Genomic DNA, 19,231 nt, shown 5'->3' with positions numbered 1-19,231 from the left:
GCTGGACTGCTTCCTGACTGAGAATGGGCTAAAGTGGGAGAACTGCATTGGTGTTTGCAGTGATGGTGCACAGACCATGGCAGGGATGAGAAAAGGACTTCGGGCACTCATCAAGAAGGCCTCACCTAATGCTGAGTGGACACACTGTGTTATACACAGAGAAGCACTGGCATCATGGCACCTTTCCTCTGAATTAAGTGAGGTTATGACTGACATTGTAGGTGTAGTCAATTTTATAAAGACCAGACCACTAAAAACAAGAGTCTTCTCTGCTATCTGTGAGGAGATGGGAGCTGAACATCAAGCTGTGCTGTTTCACAGTGAAGCAAGGTGGCTGTCACGAGGAAAAGTCTTGTCCAGAGTTTTTGAGCTCAGGGAGCAGATAAGAATGTTTTCGGAGCAGGAGCACAAGTATGACCTCGCAGAAACATTCAGTGATGAGAACTTCCTGGCAAAACTGGCCGACCTGAGTGACATATTTGGAAAGCTAAATGAACTAAATCTACAGCTTCAAGGGAAAGATAAACACCTCCCTCAGGTCACAGACAAGATCAGCTCTTTCACTCGAAAGCTTGCAATGTGGGGCAGGCGACTTGATGAAGGAAATACTGATTCATTCGAGAACCTGCATGAATTTGTTGACACTACTGACTATGATGCCACCTCAGTGATTCCATATATTAAGGAGCATATTTCATCACTGATGGGATTCTTTAAAAAGAACTTCCCTGAAAACAGTTCCCAATATGACTGGGTGAGAGATCCTTTCAATGCACCAGCTCCAACTGGTTTCAGCTCTGCAGAGGAGGACCAGTTCATTGATATGACGCCTGACTCCACATTGAGACTGAGGTTCACATCACAGACACTGAGTGAATTGAGTGTAGAGAGGCAGTATCCACTCTTAGGGCAGAGGGCCATGGGCATTCTTCTTCCTTTTGCAACATCTTATCTTTGTGAGACTGGCTTCTCTGCTGTTGCTGCACTGAAGACCAAGTACAGGTCCCAGCTAAACATTGAGCAGGAGCTGAGAGTTGCAGTATCATGCTTCAAACCCCGCTTCGAAAAGCTGTGCTCTGCAAAACGTGCTCATTGTAGCCATTAATCCTGACTTCCTCATTTTGATTTTTTAAAAATCAGTACAAATTGTTTTATTAATTTTTGTTTTATAGGTCAAAGTGTTTCATATATTGTGCTCCTGAGTTAATGTTGCTGATCAATTTGAATGTATTATTATTTATTGATTATATTTTATTTTATTTTTCAGTATCAAATGGTCCAAAAAAATTTACAGTTTAAATAAGGATAACATTTTTTTTTATATTTCAGGGAAATTGATGCACTTTAAGTCTTTTCTGTTACAGACTAAAAAACAATGTTAATAAAGTTATTCTTTGTTGTAAGTTGATATATATTTCTTTCTTTTTTGTTTTTTTGTTTTCTTTAATGTTAATAAGGATACAATGTTATGCAGAGGTGTACTTATAACAATTTTATAGACAAATGATACTGTTTACAGTCGCGGCGGAGAGTTGGGGGGCGCGAAATGTTTACTTCTTCCTAGGGGGGGCGTAACAGAAAATGTGTGTGTGTGTGTGTGTGTGTGTGTGTGTGTGTGTGTGTGTGTGTGTGTGTGTGTGTGTGTGTGGTTTGGTTTTAAAACCAAACCACACACACACACACACACACACACACACACACACACACACACACACACACACACACACACACACACACACACACACACACTGTTGCTATATGGTGACAATTTAGCACCATGAAAACCAGCACACAAAGGTACACCCCAAGACCAGGATCAAAGTAGGCTGTTTCTGAGTCCTTTCAGTTGCCCAGTTATTTGGTTGTATCAAGCTGACCACCCTCTTAGACTGCAGCGGCTGCCTGAAATCAATGAGGAGACAAAAGGTTTTGCAAGACATGGTGTAGAAATTGATTCTAAAAGACTGCAGGCGTCCTCAAATTATATTTGCACGCATGCCAAACAGACTTCCGGCTAGACTGCGAATGCAGGCTTTATTTGGCCATTCTGAATGTAGAATAGATTTTTGTCTCAGTGTTTTGTTTGAACGTTTCAACACCCCACATTTTACGTGGAATAGACAACCCTGTGTAAGAGATAAATGTACAGGCCATAACAGTAGTGTACAGACTTTAATATGGCTTCAAAACGGCTTGATACATTTCCTACTGACTAATGAAAACCCCTTCCATGGTTAAACAGACTTCCTTTCAAACTGGCTAATCAATTTAATCTTAGTTCTATTTGAAGGCGTATTGAATGCAATGGAGGCTGCTGAGGGGAGGACAGCTCATAATAAAGGCTGGAACGGAGTGAATGGAAACCATGGTTTTGATACCATTCCACTAATTCCGCTCCAGCCATTACCACAAACCTGTCCTCCACAATTAAGGTGACACCAACCTCCTGTGATTGAATGTTGACGTGGTGTGGTTCTTGTAGTGCTGTCCATGACCTGTCTGCTAACTGTGCTGTCGCATGTTGTGTCTGTTAGGGGGAGAGTGGAGACTGAAGTATGAGAGGGCCATCAGAGAGATCGAGTTCACCAAGAAGAGGCTCCAGCAGGAGTTTAATGACAAGCTGGAGATGGAGCAGCAGAACAAACGGCAGCTGGAGAGGAGGGTAAGGCAGTGTCTGACACACACACTTCTAACACTACCTCGCACTGCTTACACACACTTGCATGTTGGGATTTACACCTACCTCATCTAGCTACACACACACATGCTCACAGGCAAAAAAACTTAGCTCATATCCTTCCTTCTGTCCAGAAGCACATTACTAGTGCTTTCGGTGGGTCTCTCCCTCTCCTTTTCTCTCTCCTTTCCTCATTGCTGGGCAAGTGTCTGTCTGTCACTGTCTTTGTCTATCTCTGTCTGCCGTTTATTTTTCTCTCTGTCTTTTTCTCAGCCCCTTGCTCTGTTTTTGACACCTCCTCTGAGCTTTCTCATAAAACGTCAAATAAAGCTTCACACTCCCCGAGCGCCCACTCAGTGAGACATAAAAGGAGCAGTGAAGCAATAACTAGTCTTTTCTTTCTCTCTCTGTGCGTCTCACCTGGTCGGCCACTCAGACAGACAGCTTGACAGAAGCTAACGGAACCTTTGACCTCTTTCATGGAAAAATGATTTTAAATGTTACACATCTCTCTCTTTATCTCCCTCCCTCTCTCCTCCTCCAGCTAAGTGACCTCCAAGCAGACAGTGAGGAGGTGCAGCGTACGGCCCAGCAGCTGAAGAAGAAGTGTCAGAGATTGACGGCTGAGCTACAGGACACCAAGCTCCACCTGGAGGGCCAGCAGAGCCGCAACCATGACCTGGAGAAGAAACAGAGGAAGTGAGTTCAGTTCATAACGCGCACACTCTGTAGGCCGACAAAGACGTTTATCCCATGTCCCAGTTGTAAATGTGAACTTGTTCTCAACTGGCCTACCTTGTTAAATTAAGGTGAAATAAAACAATACCGACCATAGAGATAGAGGACTCTTGTACTCAAAAGCCCATTTTAGCATGGGCAGCGCCATTGAGGACTTTCACCATTTTGAAGTAGTCAACTAGGTGGGACTTCCTATGGGTTAAGAAAGGATCACTTAATTGCAATCGGGTCACCAGGAGGGATCAGCCAATGAATTATACTCGTGAGGAAACATTCCATAACTGCAGGAGGCAGTAAATCGCCAACCTTGGCTTTATACCTGTTCAAACAACACTCTAGGTGGCAGTATGTACCCTTTTAGTTTGTTTACCAACTCATAGAAGTAGTAGAAGAAGAAAATGGAGTACTTCAAAATGGAGAGGGCCTCAATGGCGCTGCCTGTGCTCTCCTAGATGCCACAATGGGACCGATACATTTATGCGATGTCTAACTAAATCTTTGATACAGACACAGAGTGGTGTGCGCCACACACACACACGTACACACTCATACAGTATGTTCAGATCTGCAACTACAACCTGATACTACTCATAGTGTCACCCTCACTGTGACAATTCAATTTAATGGGCTTTATTGGCATGGGAAACATATGTTTACATTGCCAAAGCAAGTGAAATAGATAATAAACAAAAGTGAAATAAACAATACAAATTTACAGTAAACATTACACTCACAAAAGTTCCAAAAGAATAAAGACATTTCAAATGTCATATTATGTCTATATACGGTGTTGTAATGATGTGCAAGTAGTACAAAAGGGAAAATAAATGAACATAAATATAGGTTCAAATCAAATTTGATTTGTCACATACACATGGTTAGCAGATGTTAATGCGAGTGTAGCGAAATGCTTGTGCTTCTAGTTCCGACCATGCAGTAATATCTAACAAGTAATCTAACCTAACAATTTCACAACAACTACCTTATACACACAAGTGTAAAGGAATGAATAAGAATATGTACATAAAAATATATGAATGAGTGATGGCCGAACGGCATAGGCAAGATGCAGTAGATGCTATAGAGTACAGTATATACATATGAGATGAGTAATGTAGGGTGTGTAAACATTATATAAAGTGGCATTGTTTAAAGTGGCTAGTGATACATTTGCTCTCGATTGTGCATCTGTAAAAGTTTGTGAGTGTTTTTGGTGACAAGCCGAATTTCTTCAGCCTCTTGAGGTTGAAGAGCCGCAGCTGCGCCTTCTTCACCATGCTGTCTGTGTGGGTGGACCATTTCAGTTTGTCCGTGATGTGTACACCAAGGAACTTAAAACTTCCCACCTTCTCCACTACTGTCCCATCGATGTGGATAGGGGGCTGCTCCCTCTGCTGTTTCCTGAAGTCCACGATCATCTCCTTTGTTTTGTTGACGTTGAGTGTGAGGTTATTTTCCTGACACCACACTCCGAGGGCCCTCACCTCCTCCTTGTAGGCCATCTCGTCGTTGTTGGTAATCAAGCCTACCAGGTAATCAAGCCTACTGTAGTGTCGTCTGCAAACTTGATGATTGAGTTGGAGGCGTGCATGGCCACGCAGTCATGGCTGAACAGGGAGTACTGGAGAGGGCGGAGAATGCACCCTTGTGGGGCCCTAGTGTTGAGGATCAGCGGGGTGGATATGTTGTTACCTACCCTCACCACCTGGGGGCGGCCCGTCAGGAAGTCCAGGACCCAGTTGCACAGGGCGGGGTTGAGACCCAGGGTCTCAAGCTTAATGATGAGTTTGAAGGGTACTATTGTGTTAAATGCTGTGCTGTAGTCGATGAACAGCATTCTTACATAGGTATTCCTCTCGTGCAGATGGATTAGGGCAGTGTGATTGCGATTGCGTCGTTTGTGGACCTATTGGGGTGGTAATCAAATTGTAGTGGGTCTAGGGTGTCAGGGAGGGTGGAGGTGATATGGTCCTTGACTAGTCTCTCAAAGCACTTCATGATGACGGAAGTGAGTGCTACGGGGCGGTAGTCATTTAGCTCAGTTACCTTAGCTTTCTTGGGAACAGGAACAATGGTGTCCCTCTTGAAGCATGTGGGAACAGCAGACTGGGATAAGGATTGATTGAATATGTCCGTAAACACACCCGCCAGCTGGTCTGCGCATGCTCTGAGGACGTGGCTGGGGATGCCGTCTGGGCCTGCAGCCTTGCGAGGGTTAACACGTTTAAATGTTTTACTCACGTTGGCTGCAGTGAAGCAGAGCCCGCATGTTTTGGTAGCGGGCCGTGTCCGTGGCACTGTATTGTCCTCAAAGTGTGCAAAGAAGTTGTTTAATTTGTCTGGGAGCAAGACATCGTGGTCCGCGACAGGGCTAGTTTTTCTTTTGTAGTCCGTGATTGACTGTAGACCCTGCCACATACCTCTCGTGTCTGAGCCGTTGAATTGCGACTCTACTTTGTCTCTATACTGACGCTTAGCTTGTTTGATTGCCTTGCGGAGGGAATAGCTACACTGTTTGTATTCGGTCATGTTTCTGGTCACCTTGCCCTGATTAAAAGCAGTGGTTCGCGCTTTCAGTTTTGCACGAATGCTGCCATCAATCCACGGTTTCTGGTTGGGGAATGTTTTAATAGACGCTGTGGGTACAACATCACCGATGCACTTGCTAATAAACTAGCTCACCGAATCAGCGTATTCATCAATGTTGTTCGACGCTATGCGGAACATATCCCAGTCCACGTGATCGAAGCAATCTTGAAGCATGGAATCCGATTGGTCGAACCAGCGTTGAACAGACCTGAGCACGGGTGCTTCCTGTTTTCGTTTCTGTCTATAGGCTGGGAGCAACAAAATGGAGTCGTGGTCAGCTTTTCCGAAAGTGGGCCGGGGGAGGGCTTTATATGCGTTGCGTAAGTTAGAATAACAATGATCCAGGGTTTTGCCAGCCCGGATCGCGCAATCGATATGCTGATAAAATCTAGGGAGCCTTGTTTTCAGATTAGCCTTGTTAAAATCCCCAGCTACAATAAATGCAGCCTCAGGATATGTGGTTTCCAGTTTACATAGAGTCAAATTAAGTTCTTTCAAGGCCGTCGATGTGTCTGCTTGGGGGGAATATACACGACTGTGATTATGATCGAAGAGAATTGTCTTGGTAGATAATGCGGTCGGCATTTGATTGTAAGGAATTCTAGGTCAGGTGAACAAAAGGACTTGAGTTCCTGTATGTTATTATGATCACACCACGTCTCGTTAATCATAAGGCATACACCCCCGCCCTTCTTCTTACCAGAGAGATGCGTTAAGAAACCAGGTGGCTCCGATAGTGTGTCTCTGTATTTACAATGGTGTTTGTTCTTCACTGGTTACCCTTTTCTGTGGCAACAGGTCACAAATCTTGCTGCTGTAATGGCACACTGTGGAATTTCACCTAATAGATATGGGAGTTTATCAAAATTGGATTTGTTTTCAAATTCTTCGTGGGTCTGTGTGACCTGAGGTAAATATGTGTATCTAATATGGTCATATATTTGGCATATATTTTGCAGCTCAGTTTCCACCTCATTTTGTGGGCAGTGTGCACATAGCCTGTCTTCTCTTGAGAGCCAGGTCTGCCTTAGGCGGCCTTTCTCAATAGCAAGGCTATGCTCACTGAGTTTGTACAAACAATAAAAACATTTACAGTTAATATTACACCCACACAAGTTTCAGAGGAACAGAGACATTTCAAATGTCCAAGAGTTCCTTAATTTTGGGTCAGTCATAGTGGTCAGGTATTCTGCCACTGTGTACTCTCTGTTTAGGGACAAATAGCATTCTAGTTTCTCTGTTTTTTTGTTAATTCTTTCCAGTGTGTCAAGTAATTATCTTTTTGTTTCTCATGATTTGGTTTTGTCTAATTGTTGCGTCTAATTCTAAAAATCAAAAGAAATCAGCCAAGACCTCCACAAGTCTGGTTCATCCTTGGGAGCAATTTCCAAATGCTTGAAGGTACCACATTCATCTGTACAAACAATAGTATGCAAGTATAAACACCATGGGACCACTCAGCCGTCATACCACTCAGGAAGGAGATGCGTTCTGTCTCCTAAAAGTGCAAATCAATCCCAGAACAACAGCAAAGGACCTTGTGAAGATCCTGGAGGAAACAGGTACAAAAGTATCTATATCCACAGTAAAGCGAGTCCTATATCGACATAACCTGAAAGGCTGCTCAGCAAGGAAGACGCCACTGCTCCAAAACCGCCATAAAAAAGCCAGACTACAGTTTGCAACTGCACATGGGGACAAAGATTTTACTTTTTGGAGAAATGTCCTCTGGTCTGATGAAGAAAAAAAAATATGACTGTTTGGCCATAATGACCATTGTTTGGATGAAAAAGGGGGATGCTTGCAAGCCGAAGAACACCATCCCAACCGTGAAGCATGGGGGTGGCAGCATCATGTTGTGAGGGTGCTTTGCTGCAGGAGGAACTGGTGCACTTAACAAAATAGATGGCATCATGAGGATGGAAAATTATGTGGATATATTGAGGCAACATCTCAAGACATCAGTCAGGAGGTTAAAGCTTGATCGCAAATGTGTCTTCCAAATGGACAATGACCCCAAGCTACTTCCAAAGTTGTGGCAAAATGGCTTAAGGACAACAAAGTCAATGTATTGGAGTGGCCATCACAAAGCCCTGACCTCAATCCCATAGAAAATGTGTGGGCAGAACTGAAAAAGCGTGTGCGAGCAAGGAGGCGTACAAACCTGACTCAGTTACACCAGCTCTGTCAGGGGGAATGGGCCAAAATTCACCTAACTTATTGTGGGAAGCTTGTGGAAGGCTACCCAAAACTTTTGACCCAAGTTAAACAATTTAAAGGCAATGCTACCAAATACTAATTGAGTGTATGTAAACTTTTGACCCACTGGGAATGTGATGAAAGAAATACAATTTGAGATAAATCATTCTCTCTACTATTATTCTGACATTTCACATTCTTAAAATAAAGTGGTGATCCTAACTGACCTAAGACAGGGAATTTTTCCTAGGATTAAATGTCAGGAATTGTGAAAAACTGATTTTAAATGTATTGAGGTTGCTGCTGACGCATATCCCACGGTAGTTATTGGGTTCAAATTTGTCTCCACTTTTGTGGATTGGGGTGGTCAGTCCTTGGTTCCAAATATTGGGGAAGATGCCAGAGCTGAGTCTCAACAGTGAAGAGGTGACTCCGGGATGCTGGCCTTCTAGGCAGAGTTGCAAAGAAAAAGCCATATCTCAGACTGGCCAATAAAAAGTTAAGAGTAAGATGGGCAAAAGAACCGACACTGGACAGAGGAACTCTGCCGAGAAGGCCAGCATTCCGGAGTTGCCTCTTCACTGTTGATGTTGAGACTGGTGTTTTGCGGGTACTGTTTAATAAAGCTGCCAGTTGAGGACTTGTGAGGCTTCTGTTTCTCAAACTAGACACTCTAATGTACTTGTCCTCAGTTGTGCACCAGGGCCTCCCACTCCTCTTTCTATTCTGGTTAGAGCCAGTTTGCGCTGTTCTGTGAAGGGAGTAGTACACAGCGTTGTTCGAGATCTTCAGTTTCTTGGCAATTTCTCGCATGAAATTGCCTTCATTTCTCAGAACAAGAATAGACTGACGAGTTTCAGAAGAAAGTTCTTTGTTTCTGGCTATTTTGAGCCTGTAATCGAACCCACAAATGCTGATGCTCCAGATACTCAACTAGTCTGAAGGCCAGTTTTATTGCTTCTTTAATCAGAACAACAGTTTTCAGCTGTGCTAACATAATTGCAAAAGGGTTTTCTAATGATCAATTAGCCTTTTAAATGATAAACTTGGATTAGCTAACACAACGTGCCATTGGAACACAGGAGTGATGGTTGCTGATAATGGGCCTCTGTACGCCTATGTAGATATTCCATAAAAAATCTTCCGTTTCCAGCTACGATAGTCATTTACAACATTAACTATGCCTACACTGTATTTCTGATCAATTTGATGTTATTTTAATGGACAAAAAATGTGCTTTTCTTTCAAAATCAAGGACATTTCTAAGTGACCCCAAACTTTTGAACAGTAGTGTATATGTTTTTGCTTTTTGTTATTTCTTATAGAGCCAAAAAGATTAGAGAAGTGGTTTATCCATACATCTCTGTTCTGGATAGATAACTCTTCCTATTTTGTTTGTTTAGAGTTTTCCAATTTTCCCAGAAGTGGTTAGATTCTATGGATTCTTCAATTACATTGAGCTGATTTATGACATGCTGTTCCTTCTTTTTCTGTAGTGTATTTCTGTAATGTTTCAGTGATTCACCATAGTGAAGGCGTCGGCTCAGGTTTTCTGTGTCTCTATGTTTTTGGTTGGATAGGTTTCTCAATTTCTTTCTTAGGTTTTTGCATTCTTCATCAAACCATTTGTCATTGTTGTTAATTTTCTTAGCTTGTCTCCATTTTTAGATTTGATAAGGAAGCTGAGAGGTCAAATATACTATTTAGGTTTTCTACTGCCAATTTAAAGGCAATGCTACCAAATACTAATTGAGTGTATGTAAACTTCTGACCCACTGGGAATGTGATGAAAGAAATACAATTTGAAATAAATCATTCTCTCTACTATTATTCTGACATTTCACATTCTTAAAATAAAGTGGTGATCCTAACTGACCCAAGACAGGGAATTTTTACTAGGATTAAATGTCAGGAATTGTGAAAACTGAGTTTAAATGTATTTGGCTAAGTTGTATGTAAACTTCCGACTTCAACTGTAGGTACCACACATGAGGACATTTTTCTTTGTTGAGATAATTTCCTTATTCATTTCTAGCCTTTATGCCAAAGGCAGATCTCTATCAGTGCTTTCTCTCTCTCTATCTCTCGCTTTCCCCCTTCTCTCTTTCTCTTTTTCTCTCAATCTCCCCCTCTCTCTCTCTGTGGTAATGGTTACTGAGTGATATCATGTCTCAGCAGAGTAGGAGAGATATAATACAGAATTAATCTAGGAGATCAGTAAAGGCTATGTCGTGTCACACAGTAAGAAAACTTACTGGGATGCTGCAATCACACTGCAAATGTTTGGTGTGCGTGTGTACACACACTTGGCCTCCAGCCTATTGAACAGAGACGTTTCCACCATGGACGTCTCCTGGAACTCTGGGGGGGAGAAACACACACACACACCCTCTGTGTGGTCTCTAAGCTTAGCTGTGCTTGTTAAAGGCCCCTGCTGTCTAAGCCTCTTTAGTTCACTAAGTAAACAGTACAACAAACACTCCCCCTGTGCCTATCACCGTTATGGGGAGTGTGTGTGTGTCTGTGCACATATACTGTACCAGTATGAGTATGTTCTATGTCGATAGGGGACTCACGGCAGGGTGTGTGTCTAGCCAGGCATGGCATTAACGTACGTACGTACGTGTGTGTGTGTGTGTGTGTGTGTGTGTGTGTGTGTGTGTGTGTGTGTGTGTGTGTGTGTGTGTCAGGTTTGACTCGGAGCAGAACCTGTCTCAGGAGGAGGTCCAGAGGGAGAAGAATCTTAGAGAGAAGCTGAGCAGAGAGAAGGACATGCTGACTGGAGAAGTGTTCAGCCTGCGACAGCAACTGGAGGTACTGTACAAACACCAACACTACTGGCCTACCACATCTGTGTGTGTGTGCCAAAAATGGGTTCAAATAGTATTTGTAATCTTTCAAGTACTTTGAGTGTTTGAGTCTTCCCGGAGTGTCAGGTGGCTGGAGTTGGCCTTTCCATTGGCTCCATGGCAAGCTCAATCAAGCACAGCTATTTGAATGAAAACAAATAATTTTTGATTATGTGTGTATCCCCCTATAGGACCTGGAGATGTGTGTCTTAGGGTGTTTTCACATATAGACCTCTTTTAAAATAACTGATCTCAGTCCTCTTTAAAGTCAACTCTGGGGTAAAATAACTCAGTTCCCTTGTGTTATCGGTCAGCTAGATACCAACTTAACTTTTGGAAGCTAATCTTTTGTTAACAGATGAGACCTAATAATTGTAATCAGAAGATACTAATAACACGTAAATATTATTGGTAACAGAATACATATCAGAATAATAACTGCAGATTAAATAATGCTATAATTGAAAATTGTACACCCCATGTAGGCTACTTTGAGAGCTATGCCCTATGTTGTGATTCTCACACTATTCAAACCCCCAATCAATAAACAGCTGGTGAAGATCTCTTAGCCTATAGATCACATATTGCAAACAAATAATCTGAACTAAAAACTACACCATTTTTTTTAAATTTCAGTGCATCCTTGATAATTGCTAATCAATATACCTATCCAGAAAAAGCACTTGTTTTTCTCAGAATCAGCACATCATCATCTTCTCTCTATTGTGGCAGAAATGTGTGAGGGTTCATGCCAGAGGAAACAGTGTTGCAGTAGTCTAGTGTGAGGGTTTATGGCAGGGGAAACGGTGTTGCAGTGGTCTAGTGTGAGGGTTTATGGCAGGGAAAACGGTGTTGCAGTATTCTAGTGTGAGGGTTTATGGCAGGGAAAACGGTGTTGCAGTAGTCTAGTGTGAGGGTTTATGGCAGGGGAAACGGTGTTTGCAGTAGTCTAGTGTGAGGGTTTATGGCAGGGGAAACGGTGTTTGCAGTAGTCTAGTGTGAGGGTTTATGGCAGGGGAAACGGTGTTGCAGTGGTCTAGTGTGAGGGTTTATGGCAGGGGAAACGGTGTTGCGGGATTCTAGTGTGAGGGTTTATGGCAGGGAAAACGGTGTTGCAGTATTCTAGTGTGAGGGTTTATGGCAGGGAAAACGGTGTTGCAGTATTCTAGTGTGAGGATTTATGGCAGGGGAAACGGTGTTGCAGTATTCTAGTGTGAGGGTTTATGGCAGGGGAAACGGTGTTGCAGTATTCTAGTGTGAGGGTTTATGGCAGGGAAAGCGGTGTTGCAGTATTCTAGTGTGAGGGTTTATGGCAGGGGAAACGGTGTTGCAGTAGTCTAGTCTGAGGGTTTATGGCAGGGGAAACAGTGTTTGCAGTAGTCTAGTGTGAGGGTTTATGGCAGGGGAAATGGTGTTTGCAGTAGTCTCGTGTGAGGGTTTATGGCAGGGAAAACGGTGTTTGCAGTAGTCTAGTGTGAGGGTTTATGGCAGGGGAAACGGTGTTGCAGTGGTCTAGTGTGAAGGGTTATGGCAGGGAAAACGGTGTTGCGGGATTCTAGTGTGAGGGTTTATGGCAGGGGAAACGGTGTTGCAGTAGTCTAGTATGAGGGTTTATGGCAGGGAAAACGGTGTTGCAGTAGTCTAGTGTGAGGGTTTATGGCAGGGGAAACGGTGTTGCGGGATTCTAGTGTGAGGGTTTATGGCAGGGAAAACGGTGTTGCAGTATTCTAGTGTGAGGGTTTATGGCAGGGAAAACGGTGTTGCAGTATTCTAGTGTGAGGATTTATGGCAGGGGAAACGGTGTTGCAGTATTCTAGTGTGAGGGTTTATGGCAGGGGAAACGGTGTTGCAGTATTCTAGTGTGAGGGTTTATGGCAGGGAAAGCGGTGTTGCAGTATTCTAGTGTGAGGGTTTATGGCAGGGGAAACGGTGTTGCAGTAGTCTAGTCTGAGGGTTTATGGCAGGGGAAACAGTGTTTGCAGTAGTCTAGTGTGAGGGTTTATGGCAGGGGAAATGGTGTTTGCAGTAGTCTCGTGTGAGGGTTTATGGCAGGGAAAACGGTGTTTGCAGTAGTCTAGTGTGAGGGTTTATGGCAGGGAAAACGGTGTTTGCAGTAGTCTAGTGTGAGGGTTTATGGCAGGGGAAACGGTGTTTGCAGTAGTCTAGTGTGAGGGTTTATGGCAGGGGAAACGGTGTTGCAGTGGTCTAGTGTGAAGGGTTATGGCAGGGAAAACGGTGTTGCGGGATTCTAGTGTGAGGGTTTATGGCAGGGGAAACGGTGTTGCAGTAGTCTAGTGTGAGGGTTTATGGCAGGGAAAACGGTGTTGCAGTAGTCTAGTGTGTGGCGTGAGAATAACGACAAGCGAACCTGGGGAGCTTTGGGTTCACATTGCCCTACAACCGGAACCGGACCTCTCCAGATGGTCTGTTGGCTTCAGGGGCTCTTTTGCGGGGTCTGAGTTCATTTGGGGTGTTCACACTGCACACAAAATTAAGTGAACCGCACCGACTTCACAATAATTGTGTGAAAACACCCGTAATGTGTGTCTCCTCTCTTCCTATAGTACAAGGACCTGGAGATGTGTGTTTTAATGTGTCTCCTCTCTCCCTATAGGACAAGGACCTGGAGATGTGTCTCCTCTCTCCCTATAGGACAAGGACCTGGAGATGTGTGTTTGAATGTGTCTCTTCTCTCCCTATAGGACAAGGACCTGGAGATGTGTCTCCTCTCTCCCTATAGGACAAGGGCCTGGAGATGTGTGTTTTAATGTGTCTCATCTCTCCCTATAGTACAAGGACCTGGAGATGTGTGTTTTAATGTGGCTCCTCTCTCCCTATAGGACAAGGACCTGGAGATGTGTCTCCTCTCTCCCTATAGTACAAGGACCTGGAGATGTGTGTTTTAATGTGTCTCCTCTCTCCCTATAGGACAAGGACCTGGAGATGTGTCTCCTCTCTCCCTATAGGACAAGGACCTGGAGATGTGTGTTTTAATGTGTCTCATCTCTCCCTATAGTACAAGGACCTGGAGATGTGTGTTTTAATGTGTCTCCTCTCTCCCTATAGGACAAGGACCTGGAGATGTGTGTTTTAATGTGGCTCCTCTCTCCCTATAGGACAAGGACCTGGAGATGTGTCTCCTCTCTCCCTATAGTACAAGGACCTGGAGATGTGTGTTTGAATGTGTCTCTTCTCTCCCTATAGGACAAGGACCTGGAGATGTGTGCACAGAACGTGAAGTTAGAACAGCTGGAGGCGGAGCTGCTGGACCTGTCGTCCCAGGAGACCAAGGACGAGGCATCACTGTCCAAGGTGAAGAAGACGATGCGTGACCTGGAGGCCAAGGTCAAAGACCAGGAAGAGGAGCTGGATGAACAGGCCGGAACTATACAGATGCTGGAGCAGGTATCGAGTTAGAGACACACAGAGACACACGCTTGTATATACACATGCAGACGTGCGTGCGCGCACACATACATACACACACACTCCATTGAGGATGACACTCATACTCTGTCTTTGTGTTGTGCAGGCTAAGCTGCGTCTGGAGATGGAAACAGAGAGACTGCGCCAGACACACTCCAAGGAGATTGAGAGTAAAGACGAGGAGGTGGAGGAGATCAGACAGTCCTGCAGTAAGAAGGTACAGCACACACCGGAAACTTTACATGACTCAAAAGTCAAATGATTAGTTGTGACAATGTGTGACTATAATAGCCACAAATAGCTGGTTTCGTCACCAAAGCACAAGCATAGACGATGACTTATTATGTAAACATGTCTCTTTCAGTTGGATCACATTTCCTGGGTCACGTATAGTGTGTTCCTGTGTTTTCAGCTGAAGCAGATAGAAGTCAGGCTGGAGGAGGAGTATGATGACAAACAGAAGGTCCTGCGTGAGAGGAGAGAACTGGAGACCAAGCTGCTGTCTTCCCAGGACCAGGTACTGTCACCTCACTACCAGTTCACCTTGGACAGTCTTTACCCAGACTAGTTATATGTCAGGTGGCTTTCAACCCTCCTACTGGATAGTTACAGATTATGCAGGCTTTTGTTGGTACTGTGTTTAGTGTGTGGTGTAATGTGTTGAGCTGGTCGTAATCTGGTTGTGTTGCTGCTGTCCCCAGGTGAACCCCAGAGACGTGGAGACAGAGAAGAGACTGAGGAAGGATCTGAAGCGAACCAAGGCCCTGCTGGCCGACGCCCAGATCATGCTGGACCACATGAAGAACAACGCCCCCAGCAAGAGAGAGATCGCCCAGCTCAAAAACCAGGTAGGTTGTACCCCTAGCACACTTGTCCAGTTCCTACACCTGCGTGACACACCACAGAGATACTGGGAAAGTCAAGAAACATCAGAATAACATTTCTATAGAATTTTGACCTCTCTCTCGTTTTCTCTATCTCACTCTCTCTCTCTCCCCCTGTCTCAGCTGGAGGAGTCAGAGTTCACCTGTGCGGCAGCAGTGAAGGCCCGTAAGTCTATGGAGGTGGAGATTGAGGACTTACATGTGCAGATGGACGACATCTCCAAAGCCAAACAGGCTGTGAGTACAGTACACCATTCCTTCCTACCTCTAACTTATTCCATACACCATGACCTCTAACCTATTCCATACACCATGACCTCTAACCTATTCCATACACCATGACCTCTAACCTATTCCATACACCATGGCATCTTAACCTATTCCATACACCATGACCTCTAACCTATTCCATACACCCTATGACCTCTAACCTATTCCATACACCCTATGACCTCTAACCTATTCCATACACCCTATGACCTCTGACCTTTTTCCTACACCATGACCTCTAACCTATTCCATACACCATGACCTCTAACCTATTCCATACACCCTATGACCTCTAACCTATTCCATACACCCTATGACCTCTGACCTTTTTCCTACACCATGACCTCTAACCTATTCCATACACCCTATGACCTCTAACCTATTCCATACACCCTATGACCTCTAACCTATTCCATACACCATGACCTCTAACCTATTCCATACACCCTATGACCTCTAACCTATTCCATACACCATGACCTCTAACCTAGGCCAGCACTTTTACTCACCACCATGTATGTTCATCTGTGAAAGCATTTAGAATGGCAGGTGTGCTCCTGAGGACAGCAAGTGGGAGGGTTTTCAGCGGTTGAATGAAATGTATTCCGAGTGTGCAAGGTGTTGGGGGGAGGGGTGAGGAGGCAGTGAGAAGGGGGTGGGGGGTGCTATGGGATTATTTAAGATACTCTTTGAAGAGGTAGGGTTTCAGATGTTTTCGGAAGATGGGCAGGGACTCTGCTGTCCTAAGCTGGTTCCACCATTGGGGTGCCAGGACAGATAAGAGCTTGGACTGGGCTGAGCAGGAGGGCCAAGAGAGAGAGAACGGAGTACTCGGGTTGGGGTGTAGGGTTTGAGCATAGCCTGAAGGTGGGGAGGGGCAGTTCCCCTTGCTGCTCCGTAGGCAAGTACCATGGTCTAGTAGTGTATGCAAGCTTAGACTGGAAGCCAGTGGAGTGTGCGGAGGAGCGGGTGACATGGAAGAACTTGGGAAGATTGAACAACGGGCGGGCTGCAGTGTTCTGGATAAGTTGCAGGGGTTTGATGACACAAGCGGGGAGCCCAGCCTACAGTGAGTTGCAGTAGTCCAGACGAGAGAGGACAAGTGCCTAGATTAGAACCTGCACCGCTTCCTGTTTGAGGTAGAGTCGTACTCTACGGATGTTGGGGAGCATGAACCTGCAGGAGCGAGTCACTGCTGTGATGTTTGCAGAGAACGACAGGGTGTTGTCCAGGGTCACGCCAAGGTCCTTTGCACTCAGGGAGGGGGACACCGTGGAGCTGTCAACCGTAATGGAAAGGTCTTTGAGCAGGCAGGCATTCCGCGGGTGTCAGAAGGGGGGAAAGAGAAAAATAGTTGAGTGTCATCTACATAGCAATGATAAGCGAGACCATGTGAGTATATGACGGAGCCGAGTGACATTGGGCCCGGTACCAACGTATGCCTTTCCTATGCACACCTTTCTTACACACTTCTCACATCTTCCTACACACTTCTCACATCTTCCTACACACCTTTTTCAACAAAGACGCAGGTGTGCTCCTAAGGACACTAGGACAATACCTTTAGATCTGGAGCTCTGCCAAAGTCATCAATTAGATGGACAAGGCAGCTCTAAAGGACAAAGAAACACTTGAGTAGAAGACAAAATGTCACCACATTTCAAGAACTCTATCACCGTGAACTACCTTTTAATCAGGACAACACCATCTGTGTGGTCTCTAAGGGGAGTCATGGCAACAACCCAACAGCCATCTCTGTTTCCTCTCTCTCTTCTTTTCTCCTTCTCTTACCTCTCTCCTCTTTTCTCCTTCTCTTACCTCTCTCCTCTTTTCTCCTTCTCTTACCTCTCTCCTCTTTTCTCCTTCTCTTACCTCTCTCCTCTTTTCTCCTTCTCTTACCTCTCTCCTCTTTTCTCCTTCTCTTACCTCCCTCCTCTTTTCTCCTTCTCTTACCTCTCTCCTTCTCTTTTCTCCTTCTCTACCTCTCTCCTTCTCTTACCTCTCCTTTTCTCCTTCTCTACCTCTCTCCTCTTTTCTCCTTCTCTTACCTCTCTCCTCTTTTCTCCTTCTCTTACCTCTCTCCTCTTTTCTCCTTCTCTTACCTCTCTCCTCTTTTCTCCTTCTCTTACCTCTCTCCTCTTTTCTCCTTCTCTTACCTCCCTCCTCTTTTCTCCTTCTCTTACCTCTCTCCTTCTCTTTTCTCCTTCTCTACCTCTCTCCTTCTCTTACCTCTCCTTTTCTCCTTCTCTACCTCTCCTTCTCTACCCCTCTCCTTTTCTCCTTCTCTACCTCTCTCCTTATTTTTCTCCTTCTCTACCTCTCTCCTTATTTGTTCTCCTTCTCTTATCTCTCTCCTCTTTTCTCCTTCTCTTACCTCTCTCCTCTTTTCTCCTTCTCTTACCTCTCTCCTCTTTTCTCCTTCTCTTACCTCTCTCCTCTTTTCTCCTTCTCTTACCTCTCTCCTCTTTTCTCCTTCTCTTACCTCTCTCCCTCTCTTTTCTCCTTCTCTTACCTCTCTCCTCTTTTCTCCTTCTCTTACCTCTCTCCTCTTTTCTCCTTCTCTTACCTCTCTCCCTCTCTTTTCTCCTTCTCTTACCTCTCTCTTTATTTTTCTCCTTTTCTCATCCCCCTCTCCTTTTACACCTTCCTCTCTCTCTCTCTCTCCCTCCTCATCCTCACCTTTCTCTTGATGTGACATCCACCTCTCTCGGGGGTGAGACTGGCATTATGATGGAATGTTTCCGTGAACATTTCTAATTTGAACAAGACGTATCACCTTGAAATCCATTACAGTTTAATACAGCTGTCATTGGGTGAATATTATCTCGGCAGCGAGAGGGAATGGTAATTGAGTTCACACCGCAGGTCAGGAACAATAGAAACTTGGTGAGGTGGATGGAGGAATGGATGGATAGATGTTTCATCAGTCTAAATGTACATTTTCTTGGCATGATTGTCAATGGTTTATTTTAAATTTTTTAATTTTGTCATTGAAGTACAGCAGGAACAAACAAGTATATTGGGGTTGATGTTTACTTAACCAGCACATATTTTTGGTAAATGAGACCATTTATTTGGTTTAACATAGGAAACAAACATTGAATGGGTATCTCATTATTAAAATAGCAACCATGTCATTAATACCAGTATGAAATCTTGCAATTCCTTTCCAAGGAATTCTGTTGGTTCTATTTTGGTGAAATTCATCAGATGTGGTCCATTATCCATTCCCCCGGTCTGTTTTTCCCTCCATGTGAATAAGATGGATGTCACTGTGCCAGCGTGCTTTACAAGTTCTCTCATCTCTCAGCTATGTACTAATGGATTCATTATCCTTTTCTGATATCCACATTATTCATCATTTATTAATACATCACCTGACTGTCCCCAGCCCCTCTCATCTCCCTGCTGCCCCTCTCTGCATTGTTGAAGTAATTATAGAAATGGGATTACGCCTTTGACGTTTCCACAGAAGTCAGTTAGGAACACCCTGCTAGCATTAGGCATTAGTCGCTAACCTTTACCATTCGGCCATCACATTTACCACCAATGCTCCTTATAGGACACATCACTGCATTCTATACTCATGCTGAGAGGAA

At 44.4% G+C, this 19,231-nt stretch overlaps 1 protein-coding gene across 10 annotated transcripts in view; it reads left to right on the top strand.

The window, feature by feature from the left end:
• myo18ab (myosin XVIIIA b) overlaps window positions 1-19,231 on the top strand; it is a 170,922-nt gene that overhangs the window by 121,133 nt on the left and 30,558 nt on the right. For all 10 annotated transcript variants that reach the window (XM_071359799.1, XM_071359797.1, XM_071359798.1 and 7 more), the window contains 8 exons: window positions 2,535-2,662; window positions 3,222-3,376; window positions 10,894-11,017; window positions 14,257-14,457; window positions 14,585-14,695; window positions 14,891-14,995; window positions 15,180-15,326; window positions 15,486-15,599. In XM_071359799.1, coding sequence (XP_071215900.1) covers window positions 2,535-2,662; window positions 3,222-3,376; window positions 10,894-11,017; window positions 14,257-14,457; window positions 14,585-14,695; window positions 14,891-14,995; window positions 15,180-15,326; window positions 15,486-15,599 — 1,085 coding nt within the window. The remainder of the gene's footprint in view (window positions 1-2,534; window positions 2,663-3,221; window positions 3,377-10,893; window positions 11,018-14,256; window positions 14,458-14,584; window positions 14,696-14,890; window positions 14,996-15,179; window positions 15,327-15,485; window positions 15,600-19,231) is intronic.

The sequence above is a fragment of the Salvelinus alpinus genome, chromosome 22 (genome assembly GCF_045679555.1).
Source record: "Salvelinus alpinus chromosome 22, SLU_Salpinus.1, whole genome shotgun sequence".
In the NCBI taxonomy this organism is placed as follows: Eukaryota; Metazoa; Chordata; class Actinopteri; order Salmoniformes; family Salmonidae; genus Salvelinus; species Salvelinus alpinus.
Note: the sequence above shows the minus strand (reverse complement) of the source record. Positions and strands in the feature narration are given on the sequence as shown.